The sequence below is a fragment of the Patiria miniata genome, unplaced genomic scaffold (assembly GCF_015706575.1).
Source record: "Patiria miniata isolate m_02_andy unplaced genomic scaffold, ASM1570657v1 HiC_scaffold_24, whole genome shotgun sequence".
NCBI lineage: Eukaryota > Metazoa > Echinodermata > Asteroidea > Valvatida > Asterinidae > Patiria > Patiria miniata.
Genome location: NW_024037063.1, coordinates 16,433,512 through 16,455,511, shown reverse-complemented (window position 1 = coordinate 16,455,511; position 22,000 = coordinate 16,433,512). Strand labels below are relative to the sequence as shown.

At 40.7% G+C, this 22,000-nt stretch overlaps 1 protein-coding gene across 3 annotated transcripts; it reads left to right on the top strand.

The window, feature by feature from the left end:
• Positions 1 to 1,037: 1,037 nt before the first annotated feature.
• LOC119732555 (caltractin-like) lies at positions 1,038 to 18,694 on the top strand. Of its 3 annotated transcripts, none has more exons than XM_038206123.1 (6): positions 1,038 to 1,283; positions 8,795 to 9,033; positions 12,348 to 12,496; positions 13,055 to 13,162; positions 15,687 to 15,790; positions 18,315 to 18,694. In XM_038206123.1, the coding sequence occupies exons 2-6, from the start codon at positions 8,917 to 8,919 to the stop codon at positions 18,485 to 18,487; spliced, it is 651 nt and encodes a 216-aa protein (XP_038062051.1). In that variant the 5' UTR covers positions 1,038 to 1,283; positions 8,795 to 8,916; the 3' UTR covers positions 18,488 to 18,694. The 3 variants fall into 3 exon arrangements, with proteins under 3 accessions (XP_038062051.1, XP_038062049.1, XP_038062050.1); XM_038206121.1 differs by having other exon boundaries at positions 1,039 to 1,262; XM_038206122.1 differs by lacking the exon at positions 1,038 to 1,283 and adding an exon at positions 1,999 to 2,059.
• Positions 18,695 to 22,000: the final 3,306 nt, after the last annotated feature.

Sequence of the window (22,000 nt, the reverse complement as noted above, 5' to 3'; positions counted from 1 at the left end):
CCCGACAATTTGGAGAATGTCTCGCGCAAGAAGCGAAGTTCGCCCTAATATTTCTCGACCTTTCCGCAAACTTTTTGCGTATACTTCTTGAGACATTCTCACGAACGTTTGGTGCACGTTTGCCGGCAAATCCACACCACGTTTGACCTATATAAACGGCGCACGACTATTGGAACATAAGCGTTGTTCGCAGTTAAGTCGCGTGTTCTTCGTGTATGTGGACTGGCCGTAGTTCAGTCACGGTACACACGACATTCGCACATACATGTACGTTGTGAGAACTTCGCACAAACTGCGCAAGAATGGGGGATTGATTTTAGCGGCCGTTTAAAACCTTGCCGAGTCGTGGCCGTGATGACTTGCAGGACACAGGTCACGCAAAATCTATCCAATCAGAGGGTAAATTCATAAGTGTATCCCGTCCTCTTTGCACGGAGCGGGCTGGGGTACGACTCGACACCACTGATCTCTATATAAAGACTGGATAGCTAATAAAGAGCCGCACAATGTACGAATTTGACGCCATATTGGTGAGACCGGCTGGTGATCTACAAAGGACAAGTTGTCGTTTTTATAGACAGCATGATTTCTTTTGTAACGTCGCGGTTCACTTGACTTATATTTTGACCACCATCACTGACCAAGGTTAACTACAATTTTTCTAACGTCGTGGTTACTAAAATGCCGCAAATATAACTTTTTCGGCGTTTTGAAATAATAATCACTACGGAAATGTGTCCCTTTTAGAACATCATAATATGTGTACGTGACCAAAATGCGCGTCAACTGTTGATACAACGCGCGCGTATTTACGCGTAGAACGTTCGTGTTATACGCGGCCATCTTTGTGAGACCGGGGCGAATTGGTCAATATGCAAAGTCTACTGTGTGAATGTTGTATGCATATCCGCTATCAAGTCTTTATATAGAGATCAGTGCTCGACACCCTGGAGACGAGGTTGCGTGCGCCTTATTTTAGAAAAGCCCGCCCTCTACAATATAGTGCCGATCTTCCAAATCATTTCGTGGAGCAAAGAAAAGCTAAACAAACACATATCACCGTGGTTTTGTTTACACTATACATGCTAAAGGAAAAATCCTGGTTTATGACATCGACAATGCATGATGTCTTCTTCATCTTCTTCTTCCAGTTGAGCGCTAACTTCACAATTGAAGACTACAGCACTTTTGATGGGCGTGAAGTCAAACTGGATGATGATGCCTAGCGGCGATATCCAGTCAACTTTCTGAGATTCTGAGATGTGAGAGACGTTTCATTTTTAGTTAGGGGGGCCTAGAGCCCCATGTATTTTCGTACGTAATTACTTGGTACATTTTTAAATTGTACTTGGTTGGTTTCCTCCTGAAACATCCTCTACTCTAGCATGTCTAGGGATCTTGACTGGGAGGTCACGGGGAGGTGTTGGCATCTAGGTCTCGGTCACGATTAGCTCTACTGAGTGGAGCGCTGAATTACGGGTACCCCTCCATACTAGCGCTCCACCGATTCACCATACTTTGGTAGCACCATCACAGTAGCATAGTCAAAAACCCACGCGAGGACAAAAAGACCCCAAAAAACCGGTAAAGAGATTACAGATGAGAGAGACAGTTATCCTGGATTGATCTATACATTCTTGACATCCCATGAGACCCCTTATATTGTTCCCAAACAGCGAACATTTTGGAAAAAAACAGGAAAATAGTCTGAAAACTTACAGTTCAATGTGTTTGCATGGAGGTTCAGTTCTTGAATTAGCTTGTCGCTGAGGGCGTCTGACGTGACGTCACCGTCGTTGCTCGATCGATCGCGAAGAAAAACAAGTCGTGCTTTATCAGCGACTGTTTCGTGTAATAATACGTGCTCCGATCCGCGCCGCGCCGTACGACAGTATGGGCTTTGAACACACCCAAGGAGCACGTATTATTACACAAAACAGTCGCAGATAAAGCGCGACTTGTTTTTCTTCGCGATCGAGCAACGACGGTGACGTCACATCAGACGCCCTCAGCGACAAGCTAATTCAAGAACTGAACCTCCATGCAAACACATTGAACTGTAAGTTTTCAGACTATTTTCCTGTTTTTTTCCAAAATGTTTTCTGTTTGGGAACAATATAAGGGGTCTCATGGAATGTCCAGAATGTATAGATCAATCCAGGATAACTGTCTCTCTCATTTGTAATCTTTTTACCGTTTTTTTGGGGTCTTTTTGTCCTCGCGTGGGTTTTTGACTATGCTACTGTGATGGTGCTACCAAAGTATGGCGAATCGATGGAGCGCTAGTATGGAGGGGTACCCGTAATTCAGCGCTCCACTCAGTAGAGCTAGGTCACGATGTGGTTAGAAGTGACATGAGGCTCCACGTAGTGGAGCCTCATGTCATACTCATAGGCAGATTACCCCGCTAAACTGTTTGCTATACAAAACACCAACTAAGTACAAAAAAGTCCATCCCAACCAAGCTTTTTCCCACAGAACCGCAGCACAGTTTGCCCCTAAACTCCGTACAATACCTCATGACATACTCACGTTAGGCCAAAAAAAAAATAGTTCTGCTTCCGATTACATGCCTTTCAAAAATAGGGTCGGTCGGTTGGAAATTGTTTTTTTTTTTGCCAATTTTGTTTATGCAGATTGAATGGGGTATTCAATTATATGCGACGTTTTAGCCTGAACTATTTCTATTGCACTATGAAAGCTTTACACGAAATGGCAACAAAAAGTGAGTAAAACCTACCTTTAATTATTGTCAATATATTTACGTTCGATAATTTCAAAAAATAATGGAAAACTCAGGCCGTTCGCACCATATGCACAACGCTAGTCAAGACGCGGGGAGCTGGCCAAAACTCCGAGGTGTGTGATGCGTGCGTGTGTGGCGAGCGGCCCACCATGGGCCGACAGACCTGTTTTTACGGGCAACAATTTCGGGAAACACGCGGCATGTATCACTCCAAATACGAGTAGTGCGATCTCAAAATGAACTTTTGAACACAGAAAATACATACACAGACAAGCTAGATCAATTCTGTAAATTAACTTGCAAAAATGTTCTTTCTCCATCGGTGTTTTCTTGGCATTTTTACGATGTCGAATCCGACCAGTTGACAGTGGCCTGCACTGTACTGATAGCGCGCTATCGGTCACATAGCTAGCTATGGACTGGTTACCGCATTTTCATTATGTCTTCTAAATTGGCCCCTGCGCGGCGCGGTGGGAACCAGTCGTCGCCACGTGATTATAGTCACCGTGCGTGACATCGGATTGCGAAGAAGTTATATCGCGAAGCGAATTTGTAATAACGGAGGTTTCTTTTGAAAAAAGCGAATGTAAGTAAGAAAACAAATAAATACAAGCATTTTTGGATGCAAAAGGGTTGTTGAGAGGTATTTTGTGATACAAAATATTTTGTGAATTTTTTTGTTGTTGGAATTGCCGATAAAATGTTTAGGGTCGCAGCCTAAAAATAGGGTCGGTCGGGTAACCGGAAGCAGAACTATTTTTTGGGGGGGCCTTATGTGCACCAAACAAACATCGGAGGATTCTGTCGGTTTTTCGGCAAAAATGATGAAAAATATGCCCTTTCCGCACTGAGCCAACCTGACACTTGAAACGTGCACGCGCGCATAACGATCATAGTCATTTTTGGTTCGATCGCTCAGAGCGCGCCGCGGGGGGTACGGTAGGAGCGGAACGATAATATGCGCATGCGTACAAGTGCAAGTACGTACCCCCACGGCGTGCTCCGAGCGATCGAACCGAAAATGACTGCGATCATTCTGCGCGCGTGCACGTTTCAAGTGTCAGGTTGGCTCAGTGCGGAAAGGGCATATTTTTCATCATTTTTGCCGAAAAACCGACAGAATCCACCGATGTTTGTTTGGTGCACCACGGAGTAGTATGTCATGAGGTATTGTACGGAGTTTAGGGGCAAACTGTGCAGCGGTTCTGTGGGGAAAAGCTTGGTTGGGATGGATGTTTTTGTACTTAGTTGGTGTTTTGTATAGCAAACAGTTTAGCGGGGTAATCTGCCTATGAGGCTCCACTACGTGGAGCCTCCACTACGTGGAGCCTCATAGTTCTAGGAGTAGTTGTAATATAGGTTTTCCCGGTTATTTTTACACTTGTATCACACGAATTCCCTATATCGATACTTTAATCCAAGCTCAATTCTCAATTTGAATTTCAAAAAGCCACCACTAGATTTCATTTAAGGTTCAGTATAATTCAAACTGTTAGCATTCCAATTCGTCCAAAGTCTTTGAAATTCGTCTCATGAAGCAATCGGCGTTAAATTGACAAAGCAAATTCGTTTTTTCTCATTCGTTTTCATGTTGTCATTACATTTCATCCCTGGTGACGTAAATCGTATACGATTAGAAAATGCGCCCGATCTTTAGACTTATTTGAAGAATTATGCGTATTAAAACAATGATAATTCAACATATATTTCCTTATATGTATAAATAAAAGTAGTTAGCTGTAAGGTATGAATTTTTATTTCTGTGTTTCACAATTAACATTAGAGTCAAGAATTGACATTTCATAATATGCACTTATGGCATGGACACTAAGCATTCAGTTCAAAGACCTTCTTAATGTTCTTTGATAGACATCATACCTTATTTCTGTTGTTTTATTCATAAACATATATCAAAGAGCAACATTACGAAGGTGTTTGATCTTAATGCTTAATTTCCATATGCTAGTATAAAGCAAAGAGCATATTGTGAAAGTTCAATTTCTAAGTTCAATGTTAATTGTCAAAGAAAACTCAAAACCTTAACAATTAAAATTTAATTAATGCGCAAACAAGTCCAAAGTTTGGGCACATTTTTAATCGTAACGTTTTAAGTCAGCAGAGACGAAATGTAACGACAAAAACATTAAAACGAATGACAAAAAACGAATTTGCTTTTTCAATTCAATGCCGATTGCTTCACGAGACGATTTTCAAAGATTTTGGGCGAATCGGAATGCTAACAATTTGAATTATACTGAACGTTAAATGAAATCTAGTGGTGGCTTTTTGAAATTCAAATTGAGAATTGAGCATGGGGATGTTCGCGGACAAAATTAAAGTATCGATATAGGGAATTCGTGTGATACAAGTGTCAAAATAGCCGGGAAAACCTATACTGTCCCTAAGAGGTCTTGTGCGTCAAAGAGTCAGGGATGTGTTGGGGCTAGCTTGAGTAACTCTAGCTTGGGAGTAATCCAGCTCTAATGCCTATCGCATTAGATAGGCATTAGAGCTGGAGTTACTCAAGCTATGTTGGGGCAGGTCATTCCATAATTTAATTGTCCTTGGGGGAAAAAAATGAGTTCTTGAATGCAGTTGAGGATGTTTGTACTATGTTGAATTGGTTGTTGTTCCCCCTCCTGGATCTCTGCATTTTTGGTTGAAGATAGTCTGAAGCATCAATGTCAATGGTGTGAGTGATGATCTTGTAGAGTTGAGTCATCTGGTGGGTTTCCTTCTGTCAGTTAACTTCTCCCATCCAACTTCCAAGAGACGATAACATGTTGGAGACACTACTTTGTCTGGTGTCATCTCCACGAACAAAGCGTGCAGCTCTGCGCTGAATGTTCTCTATCCTAGACTGATGACTGATTTTATAAGGGTTCCATGCTGCTACACCATATTCTAAGACTAAAAGTGGCCGGACAAGTGTGAAATATAACCTTTCCTTTACATTTTTAGAGCTCATGTAGAAATTTCGTTTTGAAGAAGTTGAGGACTCTCGTTGCCTTGGTAACAGCATGCTGTGTCTGATTTTCCCATCATTTTGGATTTTTATGCCCAGGTATGTGAATTCCTTAGTTGCTTCAAGACCCACTCCACCCATCTCATAGGCAGGTTCACCAAGGTTGTGTTTACGAGAAAATCACATACCTTACGTAGTAGCCCATCCAATGAGGTTGTCGAGGTCGGCCTGCAGCAATTTCTAATCTTCATCGGAGTTGATCTGATGGTATATGAGGCAGTTGTCAGCAAATAGCCTGGTAACGCCCCTCACAGCTGATTGAATGTCGTTGATAAAAAGGAGGAACAAGTGCGGTCCCAAAGATTGTTGGAAGATGTGCGCAAAATGGGGGAATTTCATCCGCAGCCAGTTTGAGGGCTCTATTTGATATTTGGTCTGGCCCAGCTGCTTTGGAGATTTAATCAGTTTCAGAACACCTCCCACTGACACTTTTATGACAGGCATGTCAGGGTAACTTCTGTCAGGCAAGCATGGTAGCTGCGACACCTCCTCTCTGGTAAAGATGCTACTGAATTGATTAGCTAGAGCCTCGGCTTTCTCCTCGTCCCCAGTTATGTCAACATCGTTAACCTTGAGGACCTGAACGCCAGAATTATTACTATGCTGTGATTTGATATATTGCCCAAATTTCTTGGGGTCATCAGTAGATGTCATAGCTTCCACATGGGCACGATGAGCTTTACGGAGTTCACTGTCCACATATCTGCGGATGGATTTGAACTTTTCCCAATCGGATTGTTTGCCAGATTTCTTTGCACGGACATAAAATCTCTGTTTTTGTCCTAGTGAGACGCAAAAGATGAGTTGACAACCATCGTGGCCTAATTTTCTCTTTCACAAACTTCTGCGGCACTTATTTTTTAACAATGTTGTTTAGCCCATCCCTGAAGAAGGTCCAATTTGATTCAGTTGTTTTTTTTATCTGGGTTGGCTTGAAAGAAATCTTCCCTCATTTCTGCTGCAGCCACTTGAAAATCCGCTTCCTCCACACTTTTCCACTTCAAGATCCTCCTCGGTGGTTTTGAAACAGGAACAGTTTTGATGGAGATATCAGCCAGGACGATTTTGTAACATGTCGGGTTTTTTTTCAAGCTTCAATGATCAAATTAGGTTTTGCCCTTCACCAATGTATAAACACTGTATACTCAGTGTGTTACCTCCCGAGTGAAAATTGGAAAAAAATCACTCGGGTGTGACTCGAACCCACGACCTCCTGCTTTCTAGTGCAGATGTCTTACCACTCGACCACCAAGCTAACGGGATCAGTTGGCTGAAGGGCAAAACCTAATTTGATTTACATCACCCCGACGCACAAATATTCCATCTTATGAAAAGCTTCAACGAAACATCAAAAAAATAAACATGCACTTTTCAACGTCCATGACTGCATTTGGGAAAGAATGTTGCAACCCTGACGCTACTTCGGCGGTTGTATACAAAGTCTACGGAGAGTGACGAATTTTTTTTAAGTAAGCCTAGTCCTAGTCCCACTATTTTGGGTGCTAGAACTCCTTTTTTGACGTTTGGGATGTTGGTCCGTCGTACTAGCGTCCCATTTTGAGGTATTCTTAATGTTGCAATTTCCAAAGTTCACCATAAAAGTTGCCAAAAATCACGTAAAATACTTGACAAAAATACTTTGAAAGCACCTACTGGCATGACTGGCTTCTCCACATGCATGACATGTCAAAGACGAAGTAATGGGGCTTCAGTGATACTCACAATTATTTTGGGGGTTGCAAATCCGTGATATTCAACCACAGACATCATACAGCGATCATTCAAGAATGTTGTGGCTGTTTTTTTGCAGCGCATTGTCAATGCACTGACGCAGGGGACACAACCGTGACCCGAGTCAGAAAACAAACTCCGCGTGTAGATCGGGGGATGCACCAAGGACTGTTTCATGGCAAGGCAATTGAAACATTGAGAATGCTTCTGTAGTGGGACGCTAGTATGACAGACCAACTTCCCAAAGTTAAAAAAGGAGTTCTAGTGCCCCAGTTAGTGGGACTGAAGTAGGCCCTATTTCCTAACAAAATTGGAAATATTTCTCAGTCCCAGATTCATGTCTTAAAATAAATATCATCATTTTTGCAATGAATTACCTTCATTGAGATTACCCCTACGGTAGTACATGTAATACCCATACTCCATAGGTAGGCATATCAACGCAAACATGCTGTATGAATAATATACAATCAATCCGGAAGTGAGTTTTTGAGCGACCGCTGTATATTTGTATCCCAAGACTATGCCCAGTACTTCTTGACATACTCGCATTCATTTCGCTAACAAGTATAAGGGTTGAATCGATTCCGATGGTGCAAGAAAGTGATGAAAAAAACAGTCCCATTTCCGTACCGAAGCTACAGTTTTCAGTTTTAACGCTTTAACGTGCATGCGAAGCGTTGTTGGCGTGACGTCAGAATAGTCAGAGTCTTTTGGTCTGGGAACCGACCACATACACCATCTATAGCGCATATCGAGGGTGACGTCTGACAAGCCAATCAGGAGGTGCCTCGCGCACTATAAAGACGGTGTCTGTGGTCGGTTCCCAGACCAAAAGACTCTGACGTCACGCCAACAACGCTTTGCGTGCACGTTAAAACTTAAAACTCAAACTGTAGCTTCGGTACGGAAATGGGACTGTTTTTCATCATTTTTTTGCACCATCGGGATCGATTCAACCCTTATACTTGTTAGCGAAATGAATGCGAGTATGTCAAGAACTAACTGGGCATAGTCTTGGGATACATATATACAGCGGTCGCTCCAAAACTCACTTCCAGGTTGATTGTATATTATTCGTAGAGTATACAGCATGTTCGCGTTGATATGCCTACCTATGGGTATTACGTGTAATACCCATAGTTCTAGGGGTGAATTGAGATAGTAAAATTATTATGAAGAAAAAAGTGGCATTGGGTTGCAACATTTTTGCAATATTCTTTCCCACGGATAATAGCTATGACAAAATAGTGTGTGACCATTTTTTTCCATGTTTTTTTTAATCGTTACAGTACACGATTAACAAAAGGCCTACATACATTCCATTGGTCCAGTGACGCCGCGGGTGGTGCTGCTGTCGTTGCACTTGTAAAAGTATTCTATTCTGACGTTGAACTATTAAAACTGCCTGACAATGTCTTCCACGAAAGTCAAGAAGAAAAGAAGTAAAACGGATGGGAATGGGAACATCAGTGATTCCACATCATCCGAAGCAACAGAGGCTAGGCCCGCAGTGTCATACCAGCAGAAGGTACCGTAATTCCCTAATGATTTCTCATCAGATTAATTCATGGTTTTGAAAGAAAGTATGTTTTTGGTCGGGTAATGCAGGTTTTTTTCATCGCTGTTTTACCCCATAATTTCCCTCATGATCAAAACCCTGGCCTCTTTCCACAAAATGAAGCTTGCCAATATTCAACATGGTATCTAAGTGAACTATTTAATAGATGATTCCAAACACAAAGAAGTGGCATCAAGAATGAAACATGTACAAAGTCTGAATGGGATTTGAGTTGAGAAAGAATAAGAACAAAAAGCAGTAAACAAAAAAGTAAAAATCAAAACAAAAACAAAGGCTTTTCCGGAAAGGGCAAAAATGTTATGACTTCATGTACATATGTTGTTCAGGAAGGTTGTGTATTGTGTAGAAGCATTATTCTTAAAATACAGTCGTTTTCCAAGTTCCGGATCGCAATCATTATTCAGTCTGCTTTTTGCTCAACTAATCCACAAATTCAAGTGACATTGGTTAAAAAGTTTACCTTGAGAGTCGCGGGGGGGGGGGGGGGGGGAGGGGGGCAAAGGGGGGCCCTGAGAAGAGCGCGAACGATGGTCTGTGTGCCTTTTCCATTCGTAAAACAGGGGTGTGCAAAATGGTGATAATTAATAGAAATATCCCTTTATAGTCATTATTTGTATGGTTTCTGCAGGCATAATTCAAGCACTTGTTCTATACCGAATGTGTATATTAGTCTAGTATTGAAAGACCAATTATAGAAAAGAATCTGTATTTGCTTTGTTCTATCGTGCAGTGAATCCTGTACGCCGACACGTGGTCAATGCGCTTACTGTGTATAGTAACACCTTCAATGATGCCCCTATAATCCCCTCACAAAAACAATCATTTTTGTGGAAACACTTTTTTAACATTTCGTTTTTATTCCTTGAAAGAATCATCAAAGGTTTCATCTTTACTCCAGAGTCGTTTGAAGGAAATCACTCAGTTCAACATGACCGTTTTTTGGCCAAATTTATGAACATGGCGAAAATCAAAATGGTTCCAACATTTTTGTAGCTGTATCACGGTCTGGTTTCTGGCTCAACGAATAAGCGATAACGTTGTTCGTAACTAGGAATTCGACTGGCTCGGCGTGTTTGCGTGGTGACTGTCTATGGGTCTTTCAAAACTCGGGATTCGTTCCGCTTTAAAAAAGTTAAGGCCTCCGGCAGGCAACTCCGGGGACTCCAGTTAGATGGTGGTGCCTGACACTGCACGTTAATGCTTCAAGAATTGTTAGTCGGTTGATACAAAACCAAGGGTTGGAAAATTCCGTTTGGTTTGCATCTCATTTCATTTCATTTCATTTTATTTATTCATCATGAAAACATGACAATTTGCTTCCCAGTCATAAAAACACACAAAACACATACAGATACAATTAAATAATTATAACACCACGGTGGAAACAAATTGGTCAGTGGTTCAAAATTCAGAGGCAAAGCCGTAGCCAAAGACGAAGCCAAGGTTTCAAAAAAACCCATGTGCGTTGTCAACCATTGAGCATTGTAATACGATATCGCGGTGTTTCGAAAAGCATGCAGGGCACGGTGCGCTGTAGCTACAATAGCTACATGTATCTAGCTCTGTGTACAGGCTCCGTATGTGAGTGGTGTACAGACAGTGTTGTAGGGCCCGGCGCGCTGTAGCTAGCTACGGTGGCTATCTAGCTCTGTGTACAGGCTACGTATGTGAGTGGTGTACAGACAGTGTTGTAGGGACCGGCGCGCTGTAGCTAGCTACGGTGGCTATCTAGCTCTGTGTGCAGGCTCCGTATGTGAGTGGTGTACAGACAGTGTTGTAGGGACCGGCGCGCTGTAGCTAGCTACGGTGGCTATCTAGCTCTGTGTACAGGCTCCGTATGTGAGTGGTATACAGACAGTGTTGTAGGGCCCGGCGAGCTGTAGCTAGCTACGGTGGCTATCTAGCTCTGTGTGCAGGCTCCGTATGTGAGTGGTGTACAGACAGTGTTGTAGGGCCCGGCGTGCTGTAGCTAGCTACGGTGGCTATCTAGCTCTGTGTACAGGCTCCGTATGTGAGTGGTGTACAGACAGTGTTGTAGGGCCCGGCGCGCTGTAGCTAGCTACGGTGGCTATCTAGCTCTGTGTACAGGCTCCGTATGTGAGTGGTGTACAGACAGTGTTGTAGGGCCCGGCGTGCTGTAGCTAGCTACGGTAGCTATCTAGCTCTGTGTGCAGGCTCCGTATGTGAGTGGTGTACAGACAGTGTTGTAGGGCCCGGCGTGCTGTAGCTAGCTACGGTGGCTATCTAGCTCTGTGTGCAGGCTTCGTGTGTGAGAGGTGTGGGGACAGCGTTGTATACAATACAATGGGTTTGCTTGCCCGCGATGTGTGCGCGCTGCTGTCAATGAAGGAAATGAGACACGTTCCCCGCTGGGGGCGCCCCACCGTTCCACCTCCCTTCCCCCCGCCTTGAGTGATGGCGATACTAGTATAAAATAATTTTCCACATTTAAGCTCTTCTTATTTTGACTTTGCGACGTCAAAAGTACTGATGCCACTTTTCCGAGTTCCGGATTGGCTTAATCAGTTCTGAATCAATCGAAAACTGCTTCACGCAAAAAAAAAATATGTGAGAAATTGATTTTTCATTCAGAACCCCACCGAATCAAGCACATATTTTGATAAAGTATTAGGCCTATATAATTTTTCAAAAAACTGTTCATTCAAGAGAATTCCAGCAATTTAAAAAAAAAGAGAGTAAGCGTGAATGATTTTGAAACTTTGGTCTACAGCGTGAATGCACGAACACGCACAGACTGAAAACCTTTGACCAATCACAGGCCTAATTCACATGAAATTGATTAATGCACTTGAAGTTTGGTCCTACATGCACACGCGTTCCAGAACGAGGCAAAAACATACTGTCACTTGTTGGCAAATATTTTAATATTAGAGACTCTACAACTTATTTCGATTCAACAAACATTTGATGCAAGTGTTTATACAACTGTCGAGTACGAACAAAATATTCGAAATCACATGGTCGGAGTGATGCACCGAGGAGAAAATTTATCGTTGATTCGTGGCTCCCGTGATTTTCTACAAACCGTCCAAACATGTCAAAGTGCGAGTAGGAAGTCTGGCCAACATGTTCCTTTTCAAAACGCACTTTGTTAGAAAAAAAAGTATTGGAGACCAATTCAAAAGAGGTAGTTTTTTATTTCAAACGATCTGGAATTAGGAAAGCGACTGCAATATTAAGAGGATAATATTTCCTTCGACCATAATATAGTTGGTTAAGGCTTGCTGTTGTTTTTTTTTCAGTTGAAATCAGTACTGACTGGAGAAAAGGTTGATTTAAACACCAAGGAATTTATGGGCTGCAAGATCTCAACCAAGGCCTTCCAGCAGCTTACTCCGCATGAAATTCGAGATCTCAAGACAGTGTTTGATGCTTTTGCAGATTCAGAAGGGTGAATGGAACAACTTTGCTGATTTCTTACTGTCGACCTGTTGTGAGGAGTGCAGGGCAAGCCCCATATACCGCTGCTACTGTATATCTATGGACTGGACATAAGCCTGCATTATGTAACATTTGAAGTTGTTTTTGCAAGCACACCCTGTGCTATAAGGTTTTTCCACTTAAGATGTAGTGAAATTTGTGGATTTACAATGTTTGCATGTTTGAGAGCACCACTCAAGAGAAGTTTTCTGACACAAAAATTACGTGAACAGGGCGTTTCAAAAAAAGGTTAACCTACATTAAACTTAAAGTACCAGCCAAGAGCATGTTATCATCTTAAAGCAAAAGCTACATGCTTTTCGGTGATACCTTGGTTGACCGGCCGTCCTGGGTCTCACATCGTTGAGCACCATTGTCTTGAACACAAGGTGCAAAATTTGGGTTGGTTCACTTTTGTGTGGAATAAAATCGGCACAGTGGGCTGGAGGACATTCCAGATGTTGTTTGGGTTTTTTTGTAGATATTTGTATGATACTTTTTTAATATGTTTCTCTCTTTGTCCATATAGGATGATACGAGCAGATGCTGTTCGAAGAACAATGAGGGCCCTTGGCTTCAAGCTTACAAAGCAACAAGCCCAGGCGATGGTTGCTGACATGGATCTGGACAGATCTGGGTATCAAAAGTCATTGGAATTTATATTTATCTCTATTATATTTATATTTTTTTACTTGGCAAAAAGTAAACAAGGTTCTTGGTAACTGCTCTGATGGGAAAGAAATTTTCTCTAATCCTGCAGATATCGCGGACTCCTTTAATTCTTACATTTTTATAATATCGGCCCATCACTTGCCCATAAGATCCCCTCGACTAACACGCACTTCATGGATTACCTGCACCAATCTAACACCACTTCTAGTTCTTTGTTTTTCTTCTGCCAACAGATTCTGTTGAGATAATGGAGATTAGTAATAACCTGTGCGGAAACACCAGTCTAGGATTTGATGGAATTTGTTCATCTGTTGTTAAATCTATTATCTCTTATATCGCCCATCCTTAAGCTTATATTTTCAATCCTTCCCTGTCTACTGGCTCCGTTCCATTAAACCTTAAAGTTGCTAGGGTCCAGAACTATCATCCTATTTTAGTTCTTCCTTGTGTCTCCAAATTCTTGAGAGAATCGTCTACAACCGACTTTCTAAATTTCTTTCCAAAAACAACGCCTTTTTTCCTTATCAATTTGGTTTTCATCCTGGTCATTCCACGGATATGGCTCTCATTCATCTCACTGATTGTATCTCTTCTTCTCTCTATAAAAAACTGTACGCTGCTGGTATCTTCGTGGATCTTTCCAAAGCCTTTGACACTATTGACCACAACATTCTCATTTCTAAACTTGATTTCGATGGTGTCAGGGGCTGTGCCCTTGATTGGTTCAAGATGTACTTACATCAAATCAGTTCACTATCATCAACGATATTGACTGTTATTGGAAATATATCATCTATTCTCGGGCCTCTACTCTTTCTTTTGTACTCAGTGATATTCATTATTCTTCTTTAACCTTGTATTTTCTACTATTTGCTGACAACACTACTGTCACTTTCTCTATCTCTAATCTCCACTATTTGTTTAACACTTTAAATGGTGGACTCATCAATGTTTGTTCTTGGTTCAACTCAAAAAAAACTTTCTCATAATTCAGGTAAAATAAAATTCATGCTCTAAGGTAAATCCAATACTTGCCCTATTTTTCCTTTTCCTGTTTGCATTAACCTTGAGTCAAGTCTGGGGGGGGGGGGGGGATCTGTCCATAATCTGTGCATAATCGTCGGTTTTGAACAGCCCTTACTATCTACAATACTGTCATTCTTCCATCTCAACTACTCCAACATTGTCTGGGCGCACTCTAGTAATAGTCAAATATTTTGTACAGATTTGCCCTTTTCCAGTCAAATGCCCTTATTTTCACCAGCACTTAACCCCCCCCCCCCCAAAAAAAATGTTTTCTGAACATTTGCCGTTTTATAAAAAGAAGTCGTGCCCTTTTTTGTGCCAGCAGCCGTGCCGGGTGCCTCGTTTTTTTATTTCGTGCATGTATCGCCCTGAAAAGCACCTTATATTGTCCGTTAGTGTGCATAATCGTCAGTTTTGAACAGCCCTTACTATCTACAATACTGTCATTCTTCCATCTCAACTACTCCAACATTGTCTGGGCGCACTCTAGTAATAGTCAACTGTATTATCTTATTACCATCCAAAAACGAGCCATTAGAATCTGCACCCTTTCTTCTCCTCGGAACATAATGCACCTCTTTTTGCCCAACTTAATACACTAACTCTCGCAAACTTCTACCCCACTAACCCCCACAAACTTCTACCCCATGTATTTTCATCCTTGTTTCTAGCTGTTCACAACATCCATGGCCATAGCACAAGATCATATAACAATCTTGATGTTCCTTTCACTCGCACATCATACTCCATGAACACAATTCGATTTCACGGGCCACGTCTCTGGAATAACATCAGCTGAACGGTGAAAACACAGTCGTCTGTGGGCCGCTTTAAGAACTCCTTCAAAGCTGAATTGATCTCCCATTACATAGCATAGCTTTTCTCTCGCTACCGTGCTTATTTAATCCTCCCGTCTGCTGAGTTGTTTTTTTTAATTCTTTTTCTCGCTCCTAGTTCAGGCAGGCACACTTAACTTCATTATAAACTCTGCAGATAGTTCAGATAATTGTTCATATCTTTTGTTCTTGTTTGTTCATGCATGTTTGTTTTGCCCGTTTGTCCTTGCCATCATATTGCTGATTTAATCATTTATTATTTGTAAACGAGTAATAGATTTGTGGATTATTTACATTACTTCTTGATTCAATATTGTTTGCTCCGTTCCTCCTTTACTTCATACCCATTATATAGTATCTTCTTTTTCTCTCCTTATTCACTTTCTCATTAATGTTGTTAATTCATAGACTCATTGTTCGTTTTGTATAATTCTCAGCAATATTGAAAACAAATGCATGTATTAATGAATGAATGAATGAATGAATGAATCTCTAATTTCCAGGGTCATAATTATTTTTTACTTTTCCCTCACACACATGTACTGCATTGTCGTTGCTTCGAATCCAGCAACTTACAATATTCAATTTTAATCCAAAAGCTATAATAAATGTTCTTACTCATTTTAGGACCATTGATTTCAATGAGTTTCTGGAGTTCATCATTGATAGGCAGGGAACAGCAAGGGACATCTATGCAGAGATTCAGCAGGGTTTCCGCATGTTTGATTATGGTCAGTGATCTGCCAGTTTATAAATTTAACCAACTGGCCTTTATTTTTAATTCAGGAAATTACTAAGATAGGGGTACACATAAGTTTTAAAAATAATTGCATGGTAATATTTCACTGGGGCAACGTTCTTTTAAGAATTCAGGCAAAAATGATTTAATTTCAAAACATAATTAACATATCGAGCATCAAGTTTGCAAAATCATAAGTACATGTGTATTTGTTGCAAAAGAGTTATTAAAAATTAGTCGATCTGAAGTTGTCATATCAAATGACCACTGAAGAATATCTAACCAGAGGTTTGACATTCGTTTTTGGTGGAAACACAGCACAGGGTGATTGGGCACGACACCATTATTGTTTTAGTTCAGTTATGAATAAGTCACTGTACAAATGACAGAAATAATGAAATGCCAACTCAGTTTATGCATTTTGTCATTTGACTAAATGCAGTAGAAGAAAAATACTTTCCTTGACAATAAGACCTACACCAAATTGTTTGTGTGCATGCATTGATTTACATTCTTCCGGTTCTTCCAAGTTCTGTGCCAACTTCTATATTATTGAAGACTAAGGCACATTGTTGGGTGCGCAACTTGTGGATGGAGTGCATAGCCTACTATTTTGACATTGGTGCCCATTAGTTATGCAAGTTTTAATCGCTTTTAGAATTAATTGTTTTTAATATAATTGTCTTTTGGAATTTGGCCCTTTGGGCCACGATTTGAGACAAATAAAAGAAATGAATGAATGAAGTGAATGAAATCTACGTAAACTTTGAAGGGTTGCAAGCCTCTACAATAGATTCGGGAAGCTTGTTTCATTGACTTAGTGTGGGGAAAGAAAGATCTGGTATTATATAACAGACATACAGATCCTTGTCATTTGATTGGTGGAACTCAAAAAGTACTATCCACCCATGGGGAATGGGAAATACTGTTCAACAGTTAGGATCATTCTTGTTCCATGACGCGGTATTTGTGTGCAAATGCATGCTGGTGTGCGCGTTCAGCTTTGCGTGTAGCACGTATTGTTCTAAAGAGCCAGCGCTACAGCGTTGGGTTCAAACATTATCGTGAAGGGGTGGTTTGGAATGTTGACGGCAGCCAAACCACGGTGAATTTTGTAGAACATCGTGAGTCTTGCTATTGTATGCCTATCTCCAAGGGTTTGCCACTGAAGAAATGTCAGCATTGCTCCAACACTTGACGGTCGGTGATAACGATTCAAAACAAATCTTGCTGCACGCCTCTGCACCATTCCAAGATTGTTTGTGAATGGATCCCAGACTACTGAGCTGTATTCCATAAGAGGCCTAACATGAGATTTGTATCCTAATTGCTTGATGTGTGAGTTGCGAACTTTGAGGTTACGCCTCAGGAAGTTTAAGGACGTCATAACATGTAGCTGATATAAATACATGTATGTGTGCAACAATTAGGGCCTACCACGTAATATTTGGGGCATTCTCATTAAACCTTTGAATAATCTGTTTGATTATAACTGCTTTCATTTTTATGTTATATCCATTTATCATTGCACTTCCGGTAACACCAAATGTATCGACGTCGGATGTTTTTGTTTGCCAAGAATAACAAAATATTGCTCAAGACTATATCTACCACACCGCATAAAATGAACATAAGTACTCCATTTGGTAAAAAGATATAGTTCAAGGTAGTTTGTCAAGTTTTGACCTCAGATCGTTTGTAATATGTTTTCTGATATCATGATGACATTTCAAATCTCTGGACAATGTTTCAAGTTTTTGCAGGTTTTGTCTTCATCTTCTGAACGTTTGGAAGAAAACGTGTTAATTTTGATTCTGAGGTGTTCATTGAGGGTCTATTACAAAGTACATGTATGAACATGATTTTCATGAGCAATAATTGAAACAGTTAGCTCAGTAAAATAAAATTGCCTGTAATTTGATACCTCATGATGATATCATGATGTCACACTTGTATGCACATGTTTGGATCACGGTTGATAGTCTTACACATTTTCAAGTTCATGTGTTTTTGCAGAGAATTAGCATCTAGAGAAAAAAAACATCCACAACAAAGAACGAAGAAAGAACCAAGACAGAACTAGAGGGTTTCGTGGATCAGCCCGATCACCCAATTTAAAATCAGTGTTCAAATGGCGGAACAGGGAATATGCAAGATCCAACAAGCAATTTATGAAGCCCTGTTCATTGAAGCTGAAGTAAAAGATTTGTTCTCTGCCAAGTTCAACTCATTCAACATATTTCCCCCGCTTTTGGATTCTGTTTCTATCAGAAAAACAAAATTGGATTAGGATTTGAAGCCAGCATCCCTCAGAACATCATCATGGCACAACTACAGACTTCGCTATGAAGCCCAGTGTAGTCTCCCAATTAGCCATTGTCTTTGGTCAAGGGGCACTGGTTGCTTGGAAGCTATGTGTCCATTTGTTATGTCTGCAAGGATCATAACCAGCATGACCAGTCAGTTTCCATTTGTGGTTCCTTTTATGGAATATTTGGGGTTTTTTTTATCTTCAGATGGAACAGGCCAAATCTCCTTGGACAACTTGAAGAAGGCATGCAAGGAGGCAGGTGTCAAGTTCACAGAGCAGGAACTACGAGACATGATTGAGGAAGCTGACCGGAATGGAGACAACTTTGTGAACCTGGAAGAATTTACCAACGTTATGCTCAAGACCAATCTGTTCTAATGCTGTGTGTTCCAATTGACTCCATGCATGAATGCGAGGGATCCGGTGGGTGGAAGGGCCTGTGCCCGAGCTATGGCATGAAGAATGCACAACTGATTTTGGGACGCTTTTTTAACAATTTCTTCCAACCTTTAAGGTCAGCTTTACCAGTAACCAGTATTAACGTTTCGGCATCCACTTTTTCACTGACATGAAGTTTAGAATTTCTTCTTCCATTATAATTTAACCTTTCAATCATACTGAGAATATATTTCTAAGAAAACACAACGTTCAAAAGGCCATGTTTTTTGGGGTGCATGAATTTCATTGCTCTGTTATAGTGTTTAAGTACGTAAAGCGGATTAACTTTACTTAAAGGGAATATACAACATTTGCAAACATCGAAAAATAAAACTACCAAGTTTTTGCGAAATACCTTCACAGGATGTTGGTAAATGACAGTCTAAAGCATCCTGTAAAATTATGGCACCTGGTATACTGTCATTTTCAAGAAAAGTGGTATTTTTGTATCAATTTCCAACGCTGATCGGCCGATCAGCGTTGGAAACAACTGGCTTTTTTTTCAAATACTGGCCCCAATTGACCATTGCACTTGTTTGCAATCGATTACAAACCTATGAATGGGTACGAGCCAGCTAGACTGGTTCCCTGACCTTACAATTCCCCAATGTATGTAAACTGCTCTGTTTCTTCTTATATGGAGTCAGGGAACCAGACTACAGGAAAATGATCGTTTTTCTTGGTTTTTATAGCATTTTCGAACCCAAAACCTCCAAAAAGTCAGTTTAACTATATTTGCTTTATATTTCCAACCCCCCAATTCCATCCATTTCTGAAAATTACAGCAAAAGCAAATGATGTATATTCCCTTTAACAACGTGCCACGCTTTGCCTTCGCAACCACGAAGGCACAGTAAGATCGTGAAGAAACGGTCATCTGTTATGGAGGTAGAACACTGAGCAAGGTCGAAAGGAAATATAGCACCACTGAGATGGAAGCACTGGCAGTAGTTGGAAGTTTTTAAGAAGTATGCTCCCTATGTACAACACTCTGTGAAATTTATAGTGGTGTGACTGATCATTGTGCCTTAAAATGGCTTTTGAGCAAAAACAAGAAACTGGTCGCCTTGTAAGATGGGCTCTTAATCAGTCCTAAATTCATGGTTCTGTACGTCAAAACTTTATGGCAGATGCTCAATGAGTCTTTGTACTGATTGTGATGACTGTCATGTTACATCATCATGTAACTTTCCCGAGATAAAAGCAGATCTAGTTTGGCACCCTTCAGATTTAGATGTTTTTTTTCAGGATCCCAGATGCTCGACAGAGTAGCCTGTTGTCAGTATTGGCAGAAACTTAAGATATCGAAAAAATAGACATGTAAATAACAGTGATCTAGTCAAACCAAATGTGCCTCCGTCCCTAAAAGATGCATTATTGGTTGACAATATTGCTGGGATCTATTTGACTACTTGAAAAATAATAAATTGCCCTTGAATGAAAGGAAGCAAAAGAAACATTTATGCATGTTGACTATTATTTTGTACAGACAGTGGCAAGTCTATGGGAAAAAAAGATAACTGGCTAGCAAGTGGTCATTCAACTGTATATTTCGGTATGTTTTGTTGACATTGTATTGACTAATTGACTTGATTATGTTTTAGCTGCACAATTCGGATTGCAGAAAACAGGAACTTCCCCCCCCCCCATGCTTCCCCCAAAAAACGAACCCAAATTGTTTGATTTTTTAGTGACTTCTCAAAAAAGGCATCCACCACCTTGTTTTCCTAACAAAAATTAGTTAAAGTTAAAATTGGTCAATTTGTGGACCCACCTTTTGGGGGACCAAATTGTCCCCCCCCCCCCAACAAAACTTGTGTTCTGGATCCCCTGCAAGCCCCTGCAGACAATTCAGTCGGGTTCAGTCCATTCTTCTTGCTTTTTGGTAGAGCAGCCCAATTTCCATTGGATGTGACACTTTTGCCCAATTTGAATTATAAGGACAAGTCTCTGAGAGAACATATACACAATCTAGTTTCTATTAAAGTTACTGGTGTTTTGAGATATTTCAAAACATCATACTTAAGAAAACTAGGCAAAAATGAAAGACGGGTATGATGAAAGTTCTGGACAAGTAAACTATCAGGTTGGTGATCTTGTATGGATTTATATCCCCGTGTCCCAAAAAGAATTGTCAAAGAAATTGATGAAATTTTGGTTGGGACCATATCTCCTTGTACAACAAACGTGCCCAGTGAATTTTTGAGTTACGAACATGCAGAATAATAAATTGGTTTTGTCACCAATATACATGTATGTAAACTGTATGAAGTTTGTGTAAGACCGACAGACTGATACATTCGCCCAAACAACGACAGTTTCCCCACTGATCCTGAACAACAGATTCCATTAGACGTCTTGGTACAGGAAGATTTTCCTGATGATTCGTTCATACCATTGAAAGCTAAATGGGAAAATAAGAAACCAATTCAATTGTTCCTGGAGTAGCCCAAAATTCTTCAGAAAATGTAGAGTTTGAGGTAGAGCGTATTCTCAAAGGCCTGTGTTGTGTGAATATCCAACTCCATGAAATGTGGACTCATTGGTAGTATTGCCCATGCGTAAGTGCTATTTTTAGGATCATTGTGGGGGAGTGACCTGTCACATGCGAGGGATTAACCAATAATAGGGAAAAGGGGTCCGATTTTCATAGGAGTCGGATTTTCATATGACACCGGTATAGAAAAAATCAGATTCAGTATTGATAAAAGTGGCAAAATTGTCCCAGTGCATGTGTAAATATATTTCATGGGAACCAGTACAAAATTTAAATACCGCAAGTCTTGATTACTTAAAGGAAAACCCTGTTCAAATAGTCCTGACAAAGTTGTAACGAGTCACTGATTTTTGTGACTCGAGTCGAGTCGAGTCATTTTAAAGAAGTGACTCGAGTCGAGTCATTAGGTTGAAAGGTCGAGTCGAGTCGAGTCACGAATATTTGAACACTATATACCAAAATTTATAAAAGGAGGCCATAAGTTTAGCCAGCCTTCGAATCCATTAGCTTTATAAGAAATCGCCTAAAGCCAATGATGAAACAGCGAAAAATCTATTATAAGATGGAATTTTGCGTCGGGTGATATAAATCAAATTAGGTTTGCCCTTCTTGCGTTTATACGTCGAAGGGCAAACTAATTTGATTTATATCACCCCGACGCAAAATTCCATCTTATAATAGTTTATGCGGTACCCGCTGCTATGTACATCAGATTCCAACCAGCCAACCGATCCCGTTTGCTCGGTCGATTGGTAAGACATCTGCACTAGAAAGCAGGAGTTCGTGGGTTCGAGTCCCACCCGAGTGTTGTTTTTTTTCAACTTTTACTGGGGAGGTAACACACTGAGTAAACAGTGTTTATACGTCGGTGAAGGGCAAACCTAATTTGATGAAGCGAAAAATCTGGTTCCTGGATAGTATTTTGTGCGTTCTAGAACCATGAGGTGGGAGTCTGT